The sequence below is a fragment of the Alexandromys fortis genome, unplaced genomic scaffold (assembly GCF_014885135.2).
Source record: "Alexandromys fortis isolate MF-2015 unplaced genomic scaffold, M_Fortis_MF-2015_v1.1 scaffold_51, whole genome shotgun sequence".
Taxonomy (NCBI): domain Eukaryota; kingdom Metazoa; phylum Chordata; class Mammalia; order Rodentia; family Cricetidae; genus Alexandromys; species Alexandromys fortis.
This window is the reverse complement of record NW_026067925.1, coordinates 4,676,234-4,698,057: the sequence shown is the minus strand read 5'-3', so window position 1 is coordinate 4,698,057 and position 21,824 is coordinate 4,676,234. Positions and strand designations below refer to the sequence as shown.

Sequence of the window (21,824 nt, the reverse complement as noted above, 5' to 3'; positions counted from 1 at the left end):
GATGAGCTTTATATATGAATTTATATTATGAATTAAGTTATCAAAGTACTGATTTAATTATTTTTTACTATGTTTATAAGCAATAATGTCATCTTATGCCTATAAGTATATAGAATTCTAAACTGTCAATTTATACTTCAATTTTTTATAATTAGTTTTACAGAAGTAAAGACAAACTTAGAGATCCCCTCAAAAAATTTTTAATATTATCAAATTTGTCTCTACATTGTTGCTTCAAAGTGTTTATTTTTTCATTGAGATCTACCAAGTTGAAAAGAAGGAAAGTAGTCCTTTACTTTTATAAGCTGCCTTAATATACCAGAAAATTACAGTTTAAAAGTCCCTTGGTATATAAAATTATGACATATCCCGCCACTTTTTTTTTTTTTACTACTCTCACATTTTTTTTATTGATACAGATTTCTTTTAATGCCTTGTAAGGGCTAAGGTGCCCCCCTCAGGAAGTACAGATTTCCTGAAGTGATGACATTCATTTCATACCGAGGCTATTTTTAGACTTATCGCTCAAAATGTAGTATAATTTGACACATTTTTATTTGTATCTTTTTGCTCTAATGAATTCCTACTTTGGTGTTTTTATTTTATAGAGACAGATGCTAGTGAAGTTGGTGTTTCACTGAGAAGTACTAGCTCTGCAGCTTCCTTGGCTAGTCAGGGAGAGAGAAAGAGGCGAACTCTTCCCCAGCTCCCAAATGAAGAAAAGCCTCTGGAGAACTCCAGAGCAAAGGTGCTAACACAGAGGTCAGAGATAGGAGAGAAGCAAGATACGGAACTGCAGGAAAAAGAGTCTGCTGCCCAGGTACCCCAGCACGAGAAGCATGATGCAGACAGAAGCCTGAGTCAAATGAACAGGGCAATCAATGGTGAGATTCCTAAAACTGGTGGCGACAATAAAGCCCTCCTTCACTCAGCTAGCTCTTCTAGCAAGGAGAAGAGTGAGACCGATAAAGAAACTTCTTTGGTAAAACAAACATTAGCTAAAATCCAACAACAACAGGAACAGAAGGAGCAGGCCCAGTGGACTCCTGCTAAACTCTCTTCAAAAAGTGCTTCTGGCCACATAGATAAATATAGGGAGGAGTCTTCTAAGCAAGAGTCCCAACCTGTAGAAAGAATTTCGGGACATTCTACAAGCAAGGGAGAAAGAGTTATGCAAAATGAAAGCAAGAGAAGAAAAGCTGAGGAAATTCCAAAAAGTCAGACTTCCAAAGGAGACAAGAAAGAGTCCTCAAAGTCGTTAGTGCGTCAAGGGAGTTTCACCATAGAAAAGCCCAGCTCAAACATACCCATAGAGCTTATTCCCCATATCAACAAGCAGAGCTCTTCTGCTCCCACTTCCTTAGCTTTGGCATCTGCAAGCAGACTTCGAGAAAGAAGCGACTCGTTGGATACTGATTCTAGCATGGACACAACCTTGATTCTAAAAGACACGGAAGCAGTGATGGCTTTTCTAGAAGCTAAACTGCGTGAGGATAATAATAAAACTGATGAAGGCCCAGATACTCCTAGTTACAATAGAGACAATTCTATTTCACCAGAATCTGATGTAGACACAGCCAGTACAATTAGTCTGGTTACGGGAGAGACAGAAAGAAAGTCCACCCAAAAGCGGAAGAGTTTCACTAGCCTCTATAAAGACAGATGTTCCACGAGTTCCCCTTCCAAAGATGCTACAAAGTCAGGCACTAGGGAGAAAATTGAAAAGAAAGCAAAAAGCCGCTCTACAGATATAGGTGCAAGAGCAGATGGTCGAAAATTTGTCCAGTCCAGTGGAAGAATCCGGCAGCCTTCTGTAGACTTAACAGATGATGACCAGACCTCTAGTGTACCTCACTCCGCTATCTCTGACATTATGTCATCTGACCAGGAAACATACTCCTGCAAACCTCATGGGAGGACTCCACTCACCTCAGCTGATGAGCACAACATACATTCCAAACTGGAAGGAGGCAAAGGAACAAAGTCTAAGACTTCTCCTGTTGCCTCTGGTTCGTCAAGTAAATCGACCACTCTCCCAAGGCCAAGGCCCACCAGGACTTCCCTTCTGCGCCGAGCCCGGCTTGGTGAAGCTTCCGACAGTGAACTTGCTGATGCTGACAAGGCATCTGTTGCCTCTGAAGTGTCCACTACAAGTTCCACATCAAAACCACCCACAGGAAGGCGAACCATCTCTCGGATTGATTTATTAGCTCAGCCTCGAAGAACAAGACTTGGCTCATTATCTGCCCGCAGTGACTCTGAAGCAACAATATCAAGAAGTAGTGCTTCTTCCCGCACTGCAGAAGCCATCATTAGGAGTGGAGCCAGATTAGTGCCATCAGATAAATTTTCTCCTAGAACTAGAGCCAACAGTATCTCAAGGCTATCAGACTCCAAGGTCAAAAGCGTGACCTCCACTCATGGCTCTCCTTCAGGTAATTGGATCCAGATTTCTAATAACATTAGCATGTTCTCTGTGTGGAGTCTTTATTTAAAATTAAATTTCTAGCTCTCTTAGCAAAATAATCCAAAAATAAGGTTAAGATTAGAGGGTTAATGTCCCCTCCATTAAAATGCAAAATTCATAAGTCAGTGTACTTCCAAATAAAGTCTTAGACAAAGAAGTGATTACAGAATAACTGAACAGATTTAGGAGTTTTAATTTTTTTATTTGATAATAGTTAGATTTGTTTGTCAGAATTATATTAAGAATTACTATCCATTCTAAAAATAATGTTATGCTTCTAAAATCAGAAATTTCAAATGTCTTCTGAACCCAAAGAGAAGCAATATACCTTTTTTCAGCCCTTTTGGAAAGAAATCGCTGATTTAAAGAGAAAATATATGTATATTTATTTATATAAAATATAAGTAATACATATATATTATGTTTTATATACTTAATGGGTGGAGCTCTTGAAAATTAACTCTTCACTTATTTCAGTGGAAGAAAGTGGATTCATGGAACAATTACTAATCATATGTGGGTTAAACTAAATTGGAAGGCTAATTAATTGTGAGCATTATCTCACAAAGTCCTGTTGTAGCATTTAACTGGAGTAATTACCTAATTGAATATAATTGCAGTCAGTACATAGAGTCTGCCAGTATTGAAGTGCTATTGGCTTATTTGTATTTAAGCTGAAGCCACTAAGAGTATGTGATCACAGCAGTAAGACAGATAGCTTTGTGTGTATTCTCATGTAATAAATGTGTTCTTATTACCTCATAATCAACTACTTATATGGGTGTGGCTGAAAAGGCCAGGAAGGGTAGACCAGCTGTTTGAAGACTTGAAGGTTTATGATTCTTTTCCAGCAAGCTAAGTGAGCCTAAGTTTTGAGTTAAAAGTGGAGGAACATTGGTATACAATCTTTCCTTTATTTTTGCTTGATTTATAATACATCCTCTCTGACTCAAAACAAGTAGTATTTTGTAAATGCTGGGGGTTTGGTTTTTGTTTTCTTTACTGCTGCTTTCATCCACTCTTATTTTCTTTCCATCTCCATTGGTCAGGGGCTTTGATAATGACAGTCATAGACTCTGGTAGGATCGATGTAGACTGAAGCTAGAGAATACAGTCACGCTTCCTGGAGGATGAATGACATTTTCTTTGTTATTCTGGTCTGCTTCCACATGTCAGTCTTTAACCTACCATTAATGAACTGATTGCTAGGTTTTGTTATTTGTTTTTTATGGATCTTCTCAGTTCCTTCCCTTTGTGCTGTGTTCTCTGGTGTGTACTCTGATTTCCTCTGAAAGACTGCTTGTTTTACTACCTCACCCCCATTCAAGCACATTAACATATTTACGTTTCCTTGCATCCTGACGTGAGCCGTGATGTAAGCTGTGTGTTAGCAAGAAGCATGAAGTACCTTCTCTGCTGAATGACTCGCTCTTTCCATATGGACAATCCAGCTTTATTTCTTATTCTTGAGTATGAGGGGCTTTTTTAAGATGTGGTCTAAATAGGACCACCTGGCAAGTCTGAGAAACAAGTATAAGATTTCTTATTATATATAAACAGACTAATTTTGATTTCTGCTTTGAATATAGATCTTGATATTCACTTTTCTTTATCTAAAACATATCAAGTACCTTAGAATTCATTAATTTCTCAAGGGAAAATTGTTACTTTTATTCTTTATACTAAGTCATCAGATATTACATAATTGCAGTCATGGAATTTAAGAGGGGAACTGGGGATATGAAATAATTTTTGGTCAAATATCAAGACAAGATGAGAATCAAGGGCCTTTATTACTAGCTTTTGCTACTGTACTGTAAAGAAATGGAGCTATATACTAGCTTCCAGAAGACAGCTAGTATCTGTTATGACTAGAAGTATATATACAAGGTGACCATGCAGTATAATAGTTTGGGTGTTGTTTACTAAATCATTGAAATCCTATTGTATTATCCAGTCCATGTCAGTGAAGAATATACTAAATAGTTGTTGCATGGAATGATTACTAACAGACTTGTGTTTGGTTCTAACAATTGAATGTCTATGATGCTATAACATTTCTGTTTAAAATAATTGTATTATCTTGAGTGGGAAAAGAGAAGAAAATAGGCTTAAAAGAACATGGAATCATACTGGTCAATGTTTCTATTCTCCATTTAAACTTTAAAGATCTTGAAGTTACCTACCTCCTGTTATACTGTCCACATTAACATATGTAACAATTATTTTGATTCAGTATTTTGGACTAAGTCATGAGCAGGTTTTTCTTCCATTTAATATGGTAAGCATTGTTGATTAGAAATGTCTAGCAACATTGGTAGTCATTCTTTTATGCACCTCTGGTATAATTTGATTCCCAAGGGTTTAATGACTTGCCTTTTTCCCATATTCTTTTGGTAACAATGAAAATACCCCAAGTTTGTTTTGTTTGAGATTTTGGTGTTTAAAATTAAGGACCCTAAGTTATCAAAATAAAGCAATAGACCAGCTGCAGTCTAGGCTAGCCTGGGCTACTTAATCTGTCCCAGACTTGCACTATATAGCAGGATCCTGTCTCTAAAAGCTATACACTGTTGTGAAAGGAGCACCGCCACTACTAATAAAGTAGCCGAGGTTCGTTATTTTAAGTGCACAGTTTAGAAAATGTTATTAATATTTTCATTTTTTTTCTTGAATGATTTTCTTTTTATTCTAAATCTCAAAATCTAAATAGTGAAAATTAAAAAAGCATACATGACTTTTGTTAATTCTTTCTTCAAGTGAAGAAAAAAATACAAAGTATTCTCAGAATTTTATGTCCTCGAATGATCTTACCACTAAATGCTTATATACAACAAAACTTTTGTGCTTTAATTCCCCTTTAAAATATTCTGATATATAATGAAAATAAAATGTGTTTTCTGACCTTCTTTTAATCTATAATTGTATTTTAGGGTTAGTGTGTTAATTACATTAAAAAGGAACATTCACAGCTATCTACTAATGAACCTTTTTTATTCTAGGCATCATGGATAACAGTATTTTGTAGTAAACATGTTTACACCTTCAGCAAGAAAAGAATGTTGTACATTTTCTAACTAAAACAATTTTTGGCAGTGACAGAATATCATTTATTGTCAAATTAAAGCTGCACAATCCAGGGCAAGCTCCAAAACTACAGAGAAACCCTGTCTCGAAAAACCAAAAAAACAGAACAAAACAAAAACTGCACAAATAATTTAATTTTTTAATTTTTCAAAAATACATATATGATATATACTTTCAAGGCATGATTCTGTTTGCTATGTGAAAACAAATTTAATAATATTACAAATAAACTAGTTTCTTGTGACTTACAAGTTTAAAATGATCTTGAAACTTACTCTCATTTTCATTTGTATAACTAGTGCTTCACCAACCAACAAATTATAGAAATTGGTGTTTCAAACATTCCCAGTATAGATACTCAATTTAGTGATCTATTAACTAGGTCAAATGAACCTAGTTATATAAATTAAATGTATTGTGTAAACAGAAAATTCCAAAGAATGAAAGTATTTTTTTCATTTAATCTGAATAGGTAAAAGTCAGAAAACCTTTTTATATTCTATTTTCTTTGTCAATCCACTTTCTCCTTTTCTCTCCCATACCGGGCTCTACCCCTGAGTTTAGAGTAAGTCTTCGATCTCAGTTAAGTCTTTCTAGAAACATGCTCATAGACACCAGAGTTGTGTTTCCATGATGATTTTGAAATCCTGTGAAATTAACAATGAAATAATAACTGTTACATATCTCCCTTCAGGAAAAAAAAAACCAACTATTTATATATTTATTTTTACAGTGACCCATGAACTTTCTATACATATGCTTATTCTCCTGTACCCATCAATCTAGACCCCATCCCAAGAGCTGCAAATAGGGTATTAATGAGCACAGAGGAGTGGGCTCTGACTTATTACATATTATTCTTATAGATTTCTCTGCTTTAAGCCATCTCTGTTGGCATTGATGTCGATTTTATCTATGAACCAACTAACTTCAAGGAAAATACAATTTTGGGAAGAGGTATCAAGAGGAGTACAAAATTCTAGTGGAAGATGAGGAAATTTTGAGGTTCCCTTACATCAGAATTCTGAGGTTATATGGAGTAAGCCAGGTTCAGGATTGAAGAGAAAGAACAGAAAGAAAAGTCATGTAGTGCTATTAGTGGCAGTTGGGAATTGGAGCGGTTGCTAAATTTTTCGTAGCTTAGAATACCAAAGATATCTCATGATTCTAAATTTTATAAATGCAAATGATAGTTATCCAGGTATTCATTCTTTATCCAAAACTATTCTTAGCACTTGCGGGCCAGTTACTTGACCCAAGTGCTAGGTATATATTAGTCATTAAATAAATATTTCCTGCCATGAATTAGACATTATCTTCTCTGTTCTTCACTTGTTTCTACTTTACAAATTACTTGTATTAGTAAAATGTCCACATTAATTTGTCTTCTGATTTCTAGTGTGTCAGCAGTAATATTTTTAAATGTCTTTACTAACTGTAAATGAGAAAGTAATTGGCACTTTGATGTTTCTATCTGAATGATCTCTTGTGCCTTAAATGTTGGTGGTTGTGAGAGTAGCTTGTGTAGTTTTATGCTTTGTAGATTTTACACCATTGTCTATTTTGACCGTATGTTTTCATTGTTAAAGCAGCAAAGAGTTGTACTGAAGATGCTTTGTTGTGTTTTTTACCATGTAAAAAGTTTTTTCCAACCATAGCGTAACAGGATGTTGAATGACAGAGGTAATGTTTTTTTTTTCTGCCATAAAGGCATAATTTCTATAGCAGGAATTATGCACGTTTCTGTGTTGGGAAAAAAGGGTCTTCATCATCTCCGTGTTCAAAGTCCATGTGGCATGAGGAAATCTTTTCCCATTTTATTTTTGTCATGTTAATGTTGTTGCTGTCATTTAAAAAGCATCCATATCGCTACTCAAGAAATATTTGCAACTGAAAAACACCCCTGTTAAGCATTTTTAACTAGAGCTTGCTTAGTCGTTTATCATTAGTGAACTTTTTCATTGGAATGTTTATTCACTACAGTATTTTTTAAAAAAAGGTCTTTCAATTGTTTTTAATTATTCATTGTTTTTAATTTCCCAAAATACAATGTTTCTATCTTAAGGAGTAGTAGACTACAGTTTTTTGTGAGGTGTGTATATGTATGTCAGTTACTGAAAATTGTGTTGTGTGTGAGCTCTCGTGGTGATTTTGAAATCATGATTTTTATTTTATCTTTAAAATGATAACATAATAATTCTTTTTTTAATAATTAAACTAATTTAGTAAATTCAAGATGGAGGCGCTTTCCCACTGATTATGCTTCCACCTCAGAAGATGAATTTGGATCAAACCGTAATTCCCCTAAACATACTCGTCTACGTACTTCTCCAGCCCTGAAAACCACTCGCATGCAGAGCACTGGATCAGCAATGCCTGCTAGTTCTTCATTCAAGCACCGAATTAAAGAGCAGGAAGACTATATCCGAGATTGGACTGCCCATCGAGAAGAGATAGCCAGGTTGGTTTTCAGTCTTTATCAGCATTGCAGATTGAGGGGGGCTGGAGAGAACTGGCTAAGGGCTAGCAGTTAAGGGCTAAGTAGATGACCTGAGTTTGGCTCCCAGTACACACATCTAAACTGTCTATAACTTCAGTTCCTGAGGATCTGGTGCAAAAAGCTCCTGCATTATGTGATGCACAGACACGTGCACATAAAAAAGTAAAAATAAAAACATTACAGTTTAATAACAAAAGTTCCCTTCTACATTTGTACAAATTATCTAAGAAATGAAATCCCTCAGAATTAAATGTTTTATCCAAAGAATTACTCTCTGTCAGACTTTCTGTTTGTTTTCATTTTAAATTATTGAATGTTCATGCTCTTGACATAGGGCAGGGCACTTCATAGAACCCATCTATTTTGGTCCCCTTCACACTTTTTTAAGATTCTAATAGAGATGCTGATAAGAATAACTTTTGAAAGATGGTTTAATGTAACCTAGATAACATTAGTTTAGACAGTGTACAGAGTACTTTCCTTTTAATCTAATCTAAATAAACAGTCTATCTGTTTCAGATAGGCTACAAATGTTACTGAGCAACTTTAATCTTTTTTTATCTTTTTTATTGCTGTTTGGTTTTTGAGACAGTTTTGCTATAAAAGCTAAGCTGAGTTGGCCATGAATTTGGGATCCTTGTAGGCCGCAAATATTGGGGTTACAGGTATGCGCAACCTTGCCCTGCTTCGTTTACATTTTTATAAAGTCATAAAATGCAGTTAGTATAGCCCTTTAGTCAAGGGCTATACTATATATTTAGTCAATAATCAAAAAAGTCAATGATTATTTTGAATACTAAATGACTGTTTATTATAACATTTAAATATGTACAGAAAGTGAAACACATTGTATGTATAATTAGTAACACAGCAGTAAAGCATTTCATTTCTTTAAATCTAAGATTTTTAAATTTTACTGTAGTATGCTTGTGTTGTCTAAACATTTTTTACTATGTTATATGCTAATGATTTTTGCCTTTTCATTAAGACATTAAATTTTATACTTGGCCATATTATCAAACAATGTGTGTACAATAGTCTATAATGCTTTCAGGGCAGCAGCAACCATAATTTGATGTTATATTCTTTGTTGACTTTTGTGATCAGGTTTTTAATGAGAATACATACTAAAGTTTTTAAGGTAGTTGTTTTAAGTAGAGAAAAGGAACCTGTGAATTGTGGGCCCACATATGCTGTAGTCAAAGAATCCTGGCATGCTCTTTGTTCTGATCATAGCTGCCAGCTTTGCTTTTGTCATTGTCCCCCTGGCTGTGCAAGGTCAAGTGGTGCCAAATGAACTAGAACACCTCTGTCTCTCTCTGCTATCAATTAGAAAGACTAAAATCCTTTTACTTTGGGCGGTCATACCTTTCATTGATCCGAATAGAGAAGAGTAAGCATGGAAGAAGGAAGACAGTGGCTCCAAACAACATTGCTGTCTCTGGGTTTTATTTGTTACAAGTTTTGGTATTGCTGTTGTGTCTGTATATACTACAAGAGGATTCTAGTTGTCAGTAGAACTGTGATAATAATATCTAGTCTTTGGGATTTTTAATTTTTAGAAGAATATAAGCTGGAAAACTTTTTTTCCCATGAAAAATAGAAGAGGAAGGATGAACAAAACTATCAGGGGTGGGAACAGGTGTTTATAGTGTTCTACTAAAGATAAGTTAATGTGAGAAATTATTTTCAAAGGCTTTAAATCAAACTAAATAAGAGAAGTAATTGCCTTCTTATGGAATATTGCTGTCACCTAAAGAAAACTCACTAAGCATTGAAGAATACTTGAGATTCTTGTAATTACATTGAGAAATGTAATTTTAAACTTTATTTCAAAAATGGCTTATGCTCTTATAGATTCGTCTCTTTTAAATGTAGACCTGATTAGTTCATCAGTCTTTGCCTGTATTTAAATAAAAATAAGGTTAATATAGAATAGAAAATGTATAAGAAAATACAGCACAGTTGGTCTTTCCGTTTGTAAAGGAAGATTTTCTTCCAGATATTCCTAACCCATGTGCCTAAGTACAATATAAGTTTCCTTCCAGTAGGAATTTGATAGATTTTGGTGGCTTTATAAATACTAAGGTAAACAAAGCTATAGTTTTACCTTTGCAAATGACCAAGTACTTTTAACATTTGGATCACAAGGAACCTAGCAGTAGTATTGTATTTTAAATTCATTATTACATATGCAATGTATCATTTAATTACACTTTGAGAATTCTAGTAAACAGTGTATTAAGAGAAAACAAATAGTTCATTATAGATATTACATTAAAACATTTAAAAATAAAGCCAATATAATATTTTATCTCAGCTCTATGATTTATAGATATTATGTTCTTTTTATATACATCTATAGAATAATATTTTGCATCATATTTATATATAGTTGAGTTTTTTATATGTGTTCTGTATATTAATTCAAGATTTTAAGTGTTCCCATAAGGATAACATAGTCATATTTTCGTGCTGAGGCATGAGACACCAGTTGGGGCTAGGGTCATAATTGTAGAAGTCATTCACAAAATAATTAAAAGCCATGGTACTAAATGGTATCACAAGAGATTGTGAAAGGACTGAATACTTGTGGCTCTATAGAGCTGAAGAGTAACCAGATGGTCCAGAAATGGACTATAGAATCGCACCTGGATTCATATCTTTTTTTACAGTGAAATCTGTACAAATCTTTGGTGGGCATAATACCAGTCTAGGATTAGTGTTTGACATTGATAGTGGGTTACTAAAAAATGTTACAACAGAAAATAGTAGTAGTTGATTTTCATTAGGACATCAGTTTTCTCCTTGTTCCATAAACATTATGAGAATCCACTTATAGTTGGAGTTTAAGGCAAACATTGTTTTTAATGGTTTACAAAATATTTTGCTAGACTATTATAACCAAGAATCCCAACCAAAGAAGGTTTATATCTTTAGTCAAAACTCAAGTAATTTTATAATTTTATGTTATTCTCATAATAAAAAATACTTTATAAGTTGTCTGTGTTTCTTAATACTAAAAATAATTCTTGAAATATTTTCTTAAGCTTCCAGTATAACCTGTAAGTCTGTAATAATGTATTTTACAAAATACACTCAAAAGAAAATAAACCTCTAATGTATCAAATAAGGAAGGTTCAACACTAAGCACATACATAAAAATCATAAACTTTCTGACCCAAAGTATATTTTTCAGTTTGCTTTACTTTTTAACAGATAATTCCTTCTACAAAATACATGAAATGTAAGGGCAGCTCTTGTCACTTGGTATAGAAGTACTAGTGGTATTCTTGGTCTTTATACTTGGTTTATACTTTTGATCTTTGGGACTTTTTCTCTTAAAGTTTTGTAATAAAGAAAATGGAATAACATGTGGAATTGTATATTATGTTTTAAAATTGGCAACTTTAAAATTTTGATACTTGCTAAGGAAATACTATTTTATACAGCCCCAAATAAAATGTTTTTGCTGCTTTGGGATTTCTTGTAGCAGATTTGAAAGGGATGGAGAATGAGAGGAGCAGGGATTTTAGGCTGAGAGTTTAAAAGCAGAGCACAGCACTACATGTAAAGAAACACATGACTGTAATCCAATAGATGCAATGAGAAACATTATCTAGATTGAGCAGGTGCCTCACTTCTGTTTGGAATATTTCCATAACACTGTCCTACCACTTTTATTTTCCTCTCAAATTTTCTTATGATTCTGTCAGCCCATAAACTTCAACACTGCTTCTTTTTAAAGTTGGTTAAATTTTACACAATTACTGTGCTCCTTGACTATCTTTTAAACCCACATTTTGGGGATAATGAAATGGCTCAGAGGTTAAAAGTGATTGTTGTTTTCCCAGAGGACCCAGATTTGGTTTCTTACAGCCACATGGTGGCTCACAACCTTCCATCAAGGCCCTCCTCTAACCTCCCTGGGCATCAGAATGTATATGGTCTGTGCACACACATATGTATATATGTATGTACATGTGTGTACATGTACGTAGGCATACAGGTAAATTTCCAGACATATAAATCTAAAAGAACTTTTTTAAGGAAAAAATTAAACCCATATTTTGTATAACTTTTTAAAATGTTTCTTTGTACTTTAAAAGTTATTTAAGCTTTCATGTGTGTTTTTAAGTATATTCTATCATTCTAGAACCTTCTCTGGAATAAACCAAATTGAGTTTTATATCCAACAAATACATAATGTGGAAAAATTCTAAGAATTAAATCTTTTTTAAGATGTGCGAAATATCAATGACAGACTTCTGTTATATCTCTTGTTCCAAGAATTTCTTTAAATGCTAAGAGATAACTCTTTCCACTTTTAATTGTCACTGCTATTGACAACTGAGCTGGAGGGGTAACTGGGAGAGTGCTTGCCTGGCATGCTGGTGAGCCAGATGTTGTGAATACATGTCATCCCTGTACCCAGGAGGCAGAGTCAGGATGAATGCTGAATATTTCAGTCTTCAGACTAGCCAAGTACTGTGTCTCAGCAAACAAACATCACTTTCCTGAGCCCATGTGAGTGAACACAGAGCTTCATAGACTTGAGTGATGAACTAAGATCTGGTCCTTCCAAGTTGCACAGTCATAAGCAAGTCACCAAACTTTTCTAGTAATGTGTTTATGAACAGTTTCACCTAAATCCTACTTCAGAAGAATATTATGGTCCTCAGATAACATGATACAGAGTAGAACATGCTATCGTAGTGTAAAACAGTGCTTCAGAGCTCTTGCTTCTCAGTGCCATAGTCCTCTTAGGTGAAGCTTAGGAAACTATCTTAGCATTTCCAATTGCATACAAAGAATTTTAATAATTATCAGTTTAGTAGAAATACAGTTATCAAAATATTCAACAATATCATGACTGATGGTTCTTTATTTACACATTTGTAAATGTCATTAGTTCGGGGTTTTAATGGCTGTATAAATTTGAAAAAGTAATCACATAAATGATGTTTTGAGATATCTATAAATGCCAACAATGTGATTTCTGTTGGTGACAAAAATCCCTAACCTTGTCAACTCTACTGTAGTCTGTTGCGTCAGTTAGGTTAGTGAAAATAATGTCCTTGTTTCTTGTTATTCATGTTCAGATACTTCCTGAATTCTGTCATTTCCAAATATAAGATTTCTGTATCATGTTAATTCCAATCACTAACATTAACTATATATTTTAGGTATTCAAAATGCATTTTCAAGATAGATTATTTGGAACTGCATTCATTAATGGTAGTATTTGAAGCTAAAGGTGTGTGTGTGCGTGTGTCAAAATAGTAAAGAACATTTCCAATGAATCTTAATTTGGGCATATAAATCTGTAATTAGATATACAAGTTACATGACTGCCAAAGCTGGTTGTCACTAAAGCTATTATTTAAAGGGAATTAAATTTCTTTTTTAAAATTATTTCCAGGATCAGCCAAGATCTTGCTCTCATTGCTCGGGAGATCAACGATGTAGCAGGAGAAATAGATTCAGTGACTTCCTCAGGCACTGCCCCTAGTACCACAGTAAGCACTGCTGCCACCACCCCTGGCTCTGCCATAGACACTAGAGAAGAGGTAGGAGATCTTCATGGAGAAATGCATAAGGTTCTTTCTTTTCTTAATTTCTTTTGCTTTTAGCTTTTTGCTTAGTTTATTTTAATTATGTCCACCCTCCCTATCTGCATGCAGCTCTTCATTTTCTAACTTTAACAAATTTATTTTTTGTAACAATTTACTAAAGACTAAAAGGCTAATATTTGGTCTACTATTAACATAAAATGGAAAATTATTTAGCTTTAAGCACTTCGCCTGTTGATTCCTGATCTATAACATTACTTGAAATGTGAATGTAAATGTAAATTTGGAAAGCAAACTGAAGTTCAAGAAATGTTTATAAAAGGTTTCAATGAAGTTTGGCATGAAAATACTCCAATTAAAAGAAATGACCATTGCTAGTTAATAGCAAAGAAAGAAAAGATTGTCCAGCTTTTAAAAATAGTAATTCCGTTGACAAATATACACAGTATTGGTTTTAAAAACTGAAATATATATCAAAACACTGTTTCTCTCACATACACATATATATTCCAGATATTCTTACAAACTCTGGAATATAAGAATTTGTAGACTCTTGGTCACCCCAAACCATGGCCTCACCAGTAAGTACAGCCCCAGGAGACCCCACTTGTATAACATTGTTTCATAAAGAACCTTTAACTTAAATTGATGATACAGTGGTCTCTTTTTTCCTCTGTATCTATGAAGATTCATTTCAAGGCTCAAAGCTTGGGTATCCCAGTCTTTTAGATAAAATGGTACAGCGTTTACATGTAGGCTATAAGCATCCTTCCTCTTTACGCTCATCTTTGGATTATTTACAAAACATACTATAGTATGAAAGTAGTTTGGATTATTCACAAAACTTACTGTAGTATGTACTATTTAGAGAAGAGTGGGAAGAAAGAGGTCCATATATCTCTAGTAAACATACCATTAAAAAAATATTTTTAATGTTTAGTTGACTCCCCAGATAAGGAAGGTTAACTATACTGTCTAGTCATATTGACTATTTTTATTTTGACCCAAAGTATAAGTCAAATGTTAGCCTTTAAAGGAATGAATTTGTCTTTATATGGACTAAAAACTAGAAATAAATTTTTTTTTATTTTTAAATGATTGAAAATATGAAAAGAATAGTAATTGATAACATGAAAATCATTTTAAATTCACATTTCAGGACCCATAAATTAAGTTTTATTATGGTATAGCCATTCTCGCTTGCCTAACTGTTGTCTATGGCTGTTTCTGTGTTGCAGTGCAAACTGAGTTCTCAGACAGACTGGTACAGTTGCAAAGCCAAGAACATTTGCTATCTGCTACTTTATACAACAATGCTGCCAGCCCCACATACCGATAACTCCACTTCTTTATCTTATTAAATGTTCTAAATAGTAACCAAAAATGCCTAGCCTTTTGGACATTTTCTTCTGGTAAACTGCGCTGATAATCTTTACTTCAGTTGCTTTTTGTCACATTTTTTTCTTATAAAGCTCCTTAGTGGTCACTTTTTATTTATTTTTTGTTTGTATGTTTTCTAATTTAATAAATGATATTTCATGAATCTGTGTAGAGTTTTGTTACCACACTGATCAATTGTAAATGTATATAAAATCATCTTTGTTGGTTTAAAAAACAAAAAAAAAAACAAAAACAAGAGGATCTTCATGGTGGCAAGACATACACATGTCTCTGGTACATTTAAATAATATTATTTTCTCAGCTTTCTAACTCAGTTTTATCTAACATGGTTATTCATTCACTTAGACCCTGTGGAATTACTGAGATATTTCATGGGATATATCTCCATTCCCTTTTTTTTATTTCAGAATGTTACACTAGTTGTTCTCGTCGGTAAACCCGTTACTCGGTGTTGCATGGCCATAGTCTGCACTGTAGGTGGCAGGACCATTTTTTCTGTAGGAAGATGTATGCTCTCTATCACTGTTGAAAGTTTGCCTAAGGCCAAAATACTTACGTGAATTAATTTTTGTTTCCTTTTGTAAAATTAATTGGAATTTGCCATTTATGTATCTTATGAAGAAATTTGGCACCTGGATTTGGGGAGGAAAAAAAATAGAAAACTAAGAAAAAGAAACATTGTTTTATCCTCGTAAGGCAATGTGAATAGAGTGAACTCATTGTCCACCGACATGTGGCTCAAGGTGCTTTCTTTTAGCATCTGTTCTTTGTTTGGAGAACATACTAATCATGAAAAGGTTGAATTTAGCATAGTTCAATGTTTTCGATTCTAAAAATAAGACCAGTATAGATGAACGTCTACTTAGGGAAGAAACCTGTTTGGTGTGCTTATTTAAAAAGTAATTGGTTTATTGAAGATACCATGTTTCTGTCACTCATGAAAATAAGTAATTTCTTTCTAATATGAAAAAGTATAATGCCAGTATTTCTACACTTGCTACTGCTCTTTTCTCATAACGGTTTGCTTTTGTCCTACTAGTTGGTTGACCGTGTTTTTGATGAAAGCCTCAACTTCCGAAAGATACCTCCATTAGTTCATTCTAAAACACCAGAAGGAAACAATGGTCGATCTGGTGATTCAAGATCTCAACCAGCAGAGCCTCCTGATCACTTAACAATTACAAGACGGAGAACCTGGAGTAGAGATGAAGTAAGTAAACTGCCAACTTTTAACATATAGTGAAGAGACATCCTTACTTGCCATTAGGTCCCAGTTACTTTAGGGGTATCAAGTTCGTTAATATATTACTAAAGAAGATGAGTTGTCCAAGCTAAACTAATAATGTTTATAAGAGTTGAGATTAATTCTAAGTTAACCTAAAAGCCACTATTTATAAAAATTATTAAATCTTAAAATAAATTGAGCCGGGCGGTGTTGGCTCACGCCTTTAATCCCAGCACTTGGGAGGCAGAGGCAGGCGGATCTCTATGAGTTTGAGGCCAGCCTGGTCTACAAGAGCTAGTTCCAGGACAGCCAGAGCTACAGAGAAACCCTGTCTCAAAAAAACAAAATAAAATTAAATAAATAAATATGAGACTAGAAAGATGGCTCCGCAGTTAAGAGCTCTTACTGTATTGTACAGGACCCAGGCTTGTTTCCTAGCACCCACATAGTGACTCATAACCATGTCCAGTTCCAGGGGCTCTTACATCTGATCTCATTGGGCACCAAGCTTGCATGTGGTGTACATACATATACCTTTGAATGTTTGGGGTTGCCAGGTGTGGTGGTACATGCCTTTAATCCAAATGCTTGGGATGTAGAGTCAGTCAGAATTCTGAGTTTAAGGCCAACCTTGAACTGTGTAGACTACTACATAGTAAGTTTCAGGACAGCCAGGGCTACACAGAAACCCTGTCTCAAAAAAACAAACTAACAGGTTCTGGAGACAGGGTCTCATGTAGCCTAGACTGGCCTCAAGTACCATATAGTTATGGTTAGTTTCAGCTCAGCTCCTTTCCTCTTGCCTCTACCTCACAAATACTGTTTTGTAGATGTGTTCCACTGTGATCAGTACTGAATGTTTTAATAATACTGAACCGAAGATTTGCTGAATGAGAAAGCTACAGAGTTGCAATGCCAATCCCTGAGAGACTTTTACAACTTAATTTTTCTGTGTACCCTGATCGTGGATAATTTGTTTTTAGTATAAACAAAAGGACCTATTCTCCTGATTTTGCCCATATTCATTGTGTGCCCTCAGGTATGAGATGACAAATTCCTCTAAATGTAGTGAAATTTTGAGGGAGAAGTTTATGTTTTCAATGAAGTCATCTCAAGGCTGATATGAGAAGTTTAATACACTGTAACACTGTCCTGTACTTTATGGAGTAGAAAAGAGAAACCTTGTTCTTTGTGGTATTCCATAGAATGCTGTACCCTTTCTTCCTACATAATTTTCCTCTTGTATTTCATCTGTTTCCTCGAGCCCACTAATCACATAATTCCTCCTCTCCCTTTCCTTGTCTTCTTGTGGCTTTCCATATTTCCTCACTCAGCCTGCTGTCCTCAGTGCGTCCAGATCTGTGTCCTGAGCACTTCCTATTCCTGTCCCACTCATGAACTACTTCACAGTTCTTACAGTGCTGCATCACAAAACCTAGAGTGATTTCTTTGCCTGCTTTCTTACACAGTATTTAGTTGCATCCCCTGTGTTACATTGTTAGGCCATGTTCTGTTGTTTTTCTAAAGCATTTTGTTATCCAAAGTCATGCTTGATCTTTCTGAGTTCCATTTAGAGGATCTGCAGTACAGGGCTATTTTGGAAGCCACATCTAGAATCAAATTGAGTCCTCCTTCTACTCTTGTACACTAGCTTTGTCTTTTGTGATTTAGGCCTAACTCAGCTTGCCACCTATCTTAATGCTCTGTGCTCCTTGGCCTCATGCTGTCTGTGGCTGTCTTCTCTGCAGCAGGAGAACTAAGTTGTACCAGAGATCATGTGACCCTCGGAACCTAAAATCTCTCTGTGGCATTGACATAAATTTGCTGACCTCTATTTTTACCCCTTAATAATCTCTGAAGAATAAGTAAATAATATAGTACTTTGCTTACATTTTTCCTTTTATGATAGCGTGAATTATAAATATGAGAGGCAAAATCGTGTTAGTGATTAAAGAGGATAAAACAGGTTATTTTTGAAATGGGATGACCAAAATAATAGAGAACTTTGACAAGTTATTTAACAAAGCAACTGTTAGTGTTTCTTCTGTTTTCTCAATTTAATTACTTTGATTACATCATTTCTTTTAAATTAAAATTGCCATAAATAGTATTAGCATCATCAGTTGCAGCTAGTGTTCTTAAGTTATTCAGTAAATACATATTAATATGGTTTTTTCTGTTTCAGGTCATGGGCGATAATCTGCTGCTGTCATCTGTCTTCCAGTTCTCTAGGAAGATACGACAATCTATTGATAAGACAGCTGGGAAAATCAGGTACTTTGTTTTTCTAACCACTGCTTTGTTTCCTGTTGCCACAGCTGTGAGGAGCTAGTGACATCACCGATGTGGATCCTTACTGCTTTTGCTGCCAGTTACTTTTCAGCTGTAAGGAGTAGTCTTGGCTAAACCAGTGTCCCTGGTCATGAACCCATTTATAATTGAGAATTAACACTTTGAGTTATTAGTAACCAAAGCCATTTTCCTTCTTCACAATATTAGTAAATATTTTTAAATTGACAGACTCTTGAGGTTTCTCTTGTTCAGACTGGACTCTAGTGTCTTCTGCAGGGGAAAGGGGCAGTCAGCTCTTAAGACTCGGGAAATGTGTGGTGCGGCAACCTTAATGACTCAGTCTTTGTACACTGCTCAGCTCGAGGTTCACATTCTTTATTTTTTAAAAAACAGTCTTTTCTCATTCTACATACCAATCCCAGTTCCCACTCCATCCCCTCCTCCCACTCTCTCCACCTTCCAGAAACCTACCCCACCCCTGTCCACTCCTCAGGATGAGGCTTCCCATGGGGAGTCAACAAAGTCTAGCACATCATTTTGAGCAGAATCAAGGCCCTCCCCACTATATTTCTAGGCTGAGCAAGGTATTCCTCCAAAGAGAATGGGCTCCAAAAAGCCAGTTCAAGCAGTAGGGATGAATCCTCGTCCCACGGCCAGTGGCCCGCAGCTGCTCCAGCCATACCACTGTCCCGCATTCAGAGGCTAGTTTGGTCCTGTGCTGCTCTTCCTGCACTCAGTCCAGAGTCAGTGAGCCCCTTAGCTCAGGTCAGCTGTCAGTGGATGTCCCCATCATGCTCTTGATCCCTCGTCATATTATCTCTCTCCTACTGGACTTGGGAGCTCAGCTCAGTACTTCACTGTCTAGGTCCACATTCTTAATTTAAAAAAAAAATAGTAACTGAGTTGGTCAGTGGCAGCACACACATTTAATCCCAGCACTCAGGAGGCAGAGGCAAATGGATTTCTGTGAGTTCGAGGCAAGCCTGGTCTACAGAACTAGTTCCAGGACAGCCTGGATAGAAAAACCTTGTCTCAAAAAAGAAAAAAAAAAGTAACTGGAGCTGGTGATAAGAGTCCATAGCCTATGTGATTGAATGGTAGGGTGCTTGCCTGCCATTCGTGAGGCTTTAAATTTGATCTAGCTCTGAACTTAAATAAGTAAACAAGTAAATGTAGTAAAAGAATCCTCAATAAAATAAGTAGTGTAGTTCTTATTAATCTTACTGCAACTTGATATGCCATGTTTTATTGATACTCAGGGGAGACCTGTCCTTTCCTCAATGGAGACAGAAGAAGAGGGGATTAGGGAGGTGGGACCCAGGACTGTGGCCGAGATGAAATAAATGAATTAAATAAATAAATGAAATGAAATGTGTGATCCGCATTGTCCATTTTCCTCTTTATTTTTAGTAGTTTTTAACAATATATGAGCATGATTTAAAAATACAAATATTCAAGATATATTTATATTATACATAAAATATCACATGTATATATATTTTCCCCTTTACGTTCAGCTCTCAAAAGTCTCAAACAGATGGAAACATGATTACTTGCTCTTTGCATCTTGAGCCTTTATTTTTAGCCTAATATCTTAGTTTTTTCAAAAGTATCTGTTAAACATATTGATAGATCCTTAGTGTTTGATCAGAATAAGAGGCATAGTGCCTTAAGGGATTTAATATTTGACTTTTCTTAATGAGTAACTATAAACAGGGTTTTGAAAATTATTTTAATGGCTACTTTCATATAGTATGCATTGTTTTTTAAAGAAAATTTCTTTGTTAATTCTCATACACCTCTGATATTTAAATAAACTTAATTTCCAACAGAATAATAATTCCGTATTCATTAGTTATGGAGAACACAGATATATTAGACTTCACCAGAACAAAGACACATATGCCAGCTTGTTTGCTTAGTGAGTCAGCCTGGGCTTAACTTCTGCGCACTCAGAAGACTTGTCTTCATTTCATTGCTTTCTTGAGTGGTAACTGTGCTTCACTGTTCGTAGTTGCTGGTCCCTCTAAACTAAGTCTTCCCCTTTTTATTATTGAAATTACTAATTAGATAAAGGTGATGAAAATTATAAATGGTACTAATTTCGGTGAATTAAATTAAAAGTGAGTTGAATTTTAAAAGTTAAGGTTTGCTGTTGATTTTAGAGAAATTAATGGAATGTTACTTATAAAACACTGCATACGTCTGATCTTATCTATTAATCTTTCGTTTGTATTTTACTCATACTTGGTAATGATGTAGTTATCATTCTGAGCCTGTCTCCATGAGGTTTATTTCGCTGTGATCATATCAGACCTGTTTGTTGATCCCATTTTCTTTCATGAGCAAGAGCTCTCCTCACAGGTCACCCCATCCACCTGTGATACCCTCAGGTCAGTTTGTGCCTACAGAGAGGTACACTCTAGGGGATTGCCATGGTGGTTTGGGGAATGACCACAGCTTAGAAGCAGACTCAAGATGCCCAGTGAAAATCTAAGCATATGTATACGTAAATTGTTTGAATGTTCCTACTATCCAGCATTCATGCAACCTTACAGTCCCCTAGCTCTGTGACAGTTGGCCCTCAGAGTGATAAACTACTCAGGTGGCCCAGACTACTTGTATCAAGGACTTATTTAGTAAGACTTTTTTTCTCCCAATGCCAGTAACTTCATTGGAAAGATTTTTTATTTTACTAATTTTGAATGAAATAAGCTTTAAATTTTATTGTGTTTTCATAGTGGCGCTTAGCCCAACTACTGTTTTGAATTTAATTATAATCTGATGGCCATTGTTAAATGACCATTTTAAATGAAAAAGTTTTGACCAGTAAGCTTTGTCTAAAATAACGTGCTGATGTGGTTTTCTGCTTCCTTAACATCCACATATTAATTAGAGTTAGTTTCCTAAAGCCGAAGTGATAAGTTTGACATCTTATGTTTTTAAAAATAAGGTCTTATTCTTCCAATAGGACATTGTTTTCAGTGAATCAGGAGCCTTAATGAACTGCTGCCCTATGTTTTTTTCACCATCAAGGAAACTTTTAGGAGTTTTAGAAGCCATGTGGGTTGCACTCATTAATTATTTTATGGTGAAAGTCCCTGAATTTTTATCACCTCACTACTAAGCACACACTACTTTGTCCAGCCCACTTTAGGTCTGACAGCCTGTGGAGCCCTCATTATTTTCTTACTTTCCGTAAATCTTGTTGCTAAAAAGACTACTTAAAAAGGAACCGTACATTTTTTATTCCTTGGTGTTACCATCATTAAATGAAGC

At 35.1% G+C, this 21,824-nt stretch overlaps 1 protein-coding gene across 10 annotated transcripts in view; it reads left to right on the top strand.

The window, feature by feature from the left end:
- Cep170 (centrosomal protein 170) overlaps positions 1–21,824 on the top strand; it is an 85,107-nt gene that overhangs the window by 58,197 nt on the left and 5,086 nt on the right. For 4 of the 10 annotated variants that reach the window (XM_050142941.1, XM_050142936.1, XM_050142942.1 and 1 more), the window contains 5 exons: positions 609–2,435; positions 7,781–8,015; positions 13,477–13,654; positions 16,068–16,238; positions 18,439–18,527. In XM_050142941.1, the coding sequence (XP_049998898.1) occupies positions 609–2,435; positions 7,781–8,015; positions 13,477–13,654; positions 16,068–16,238; positions 18,439–18,527 (2,500 nt within the window). The remainder of the gene's footprint in view (positions 1–608; positions 2,436–7,780; positions 8,016–13,476; positions 13,655–16,067; positions 16,239–18,438; positions 18,528–21,824) is intronic. The other 6 variants (XM_050142940.1, XM_050142944.1, XM_050142939.1 and 3 more) reach the window with 3 other exon arrangements.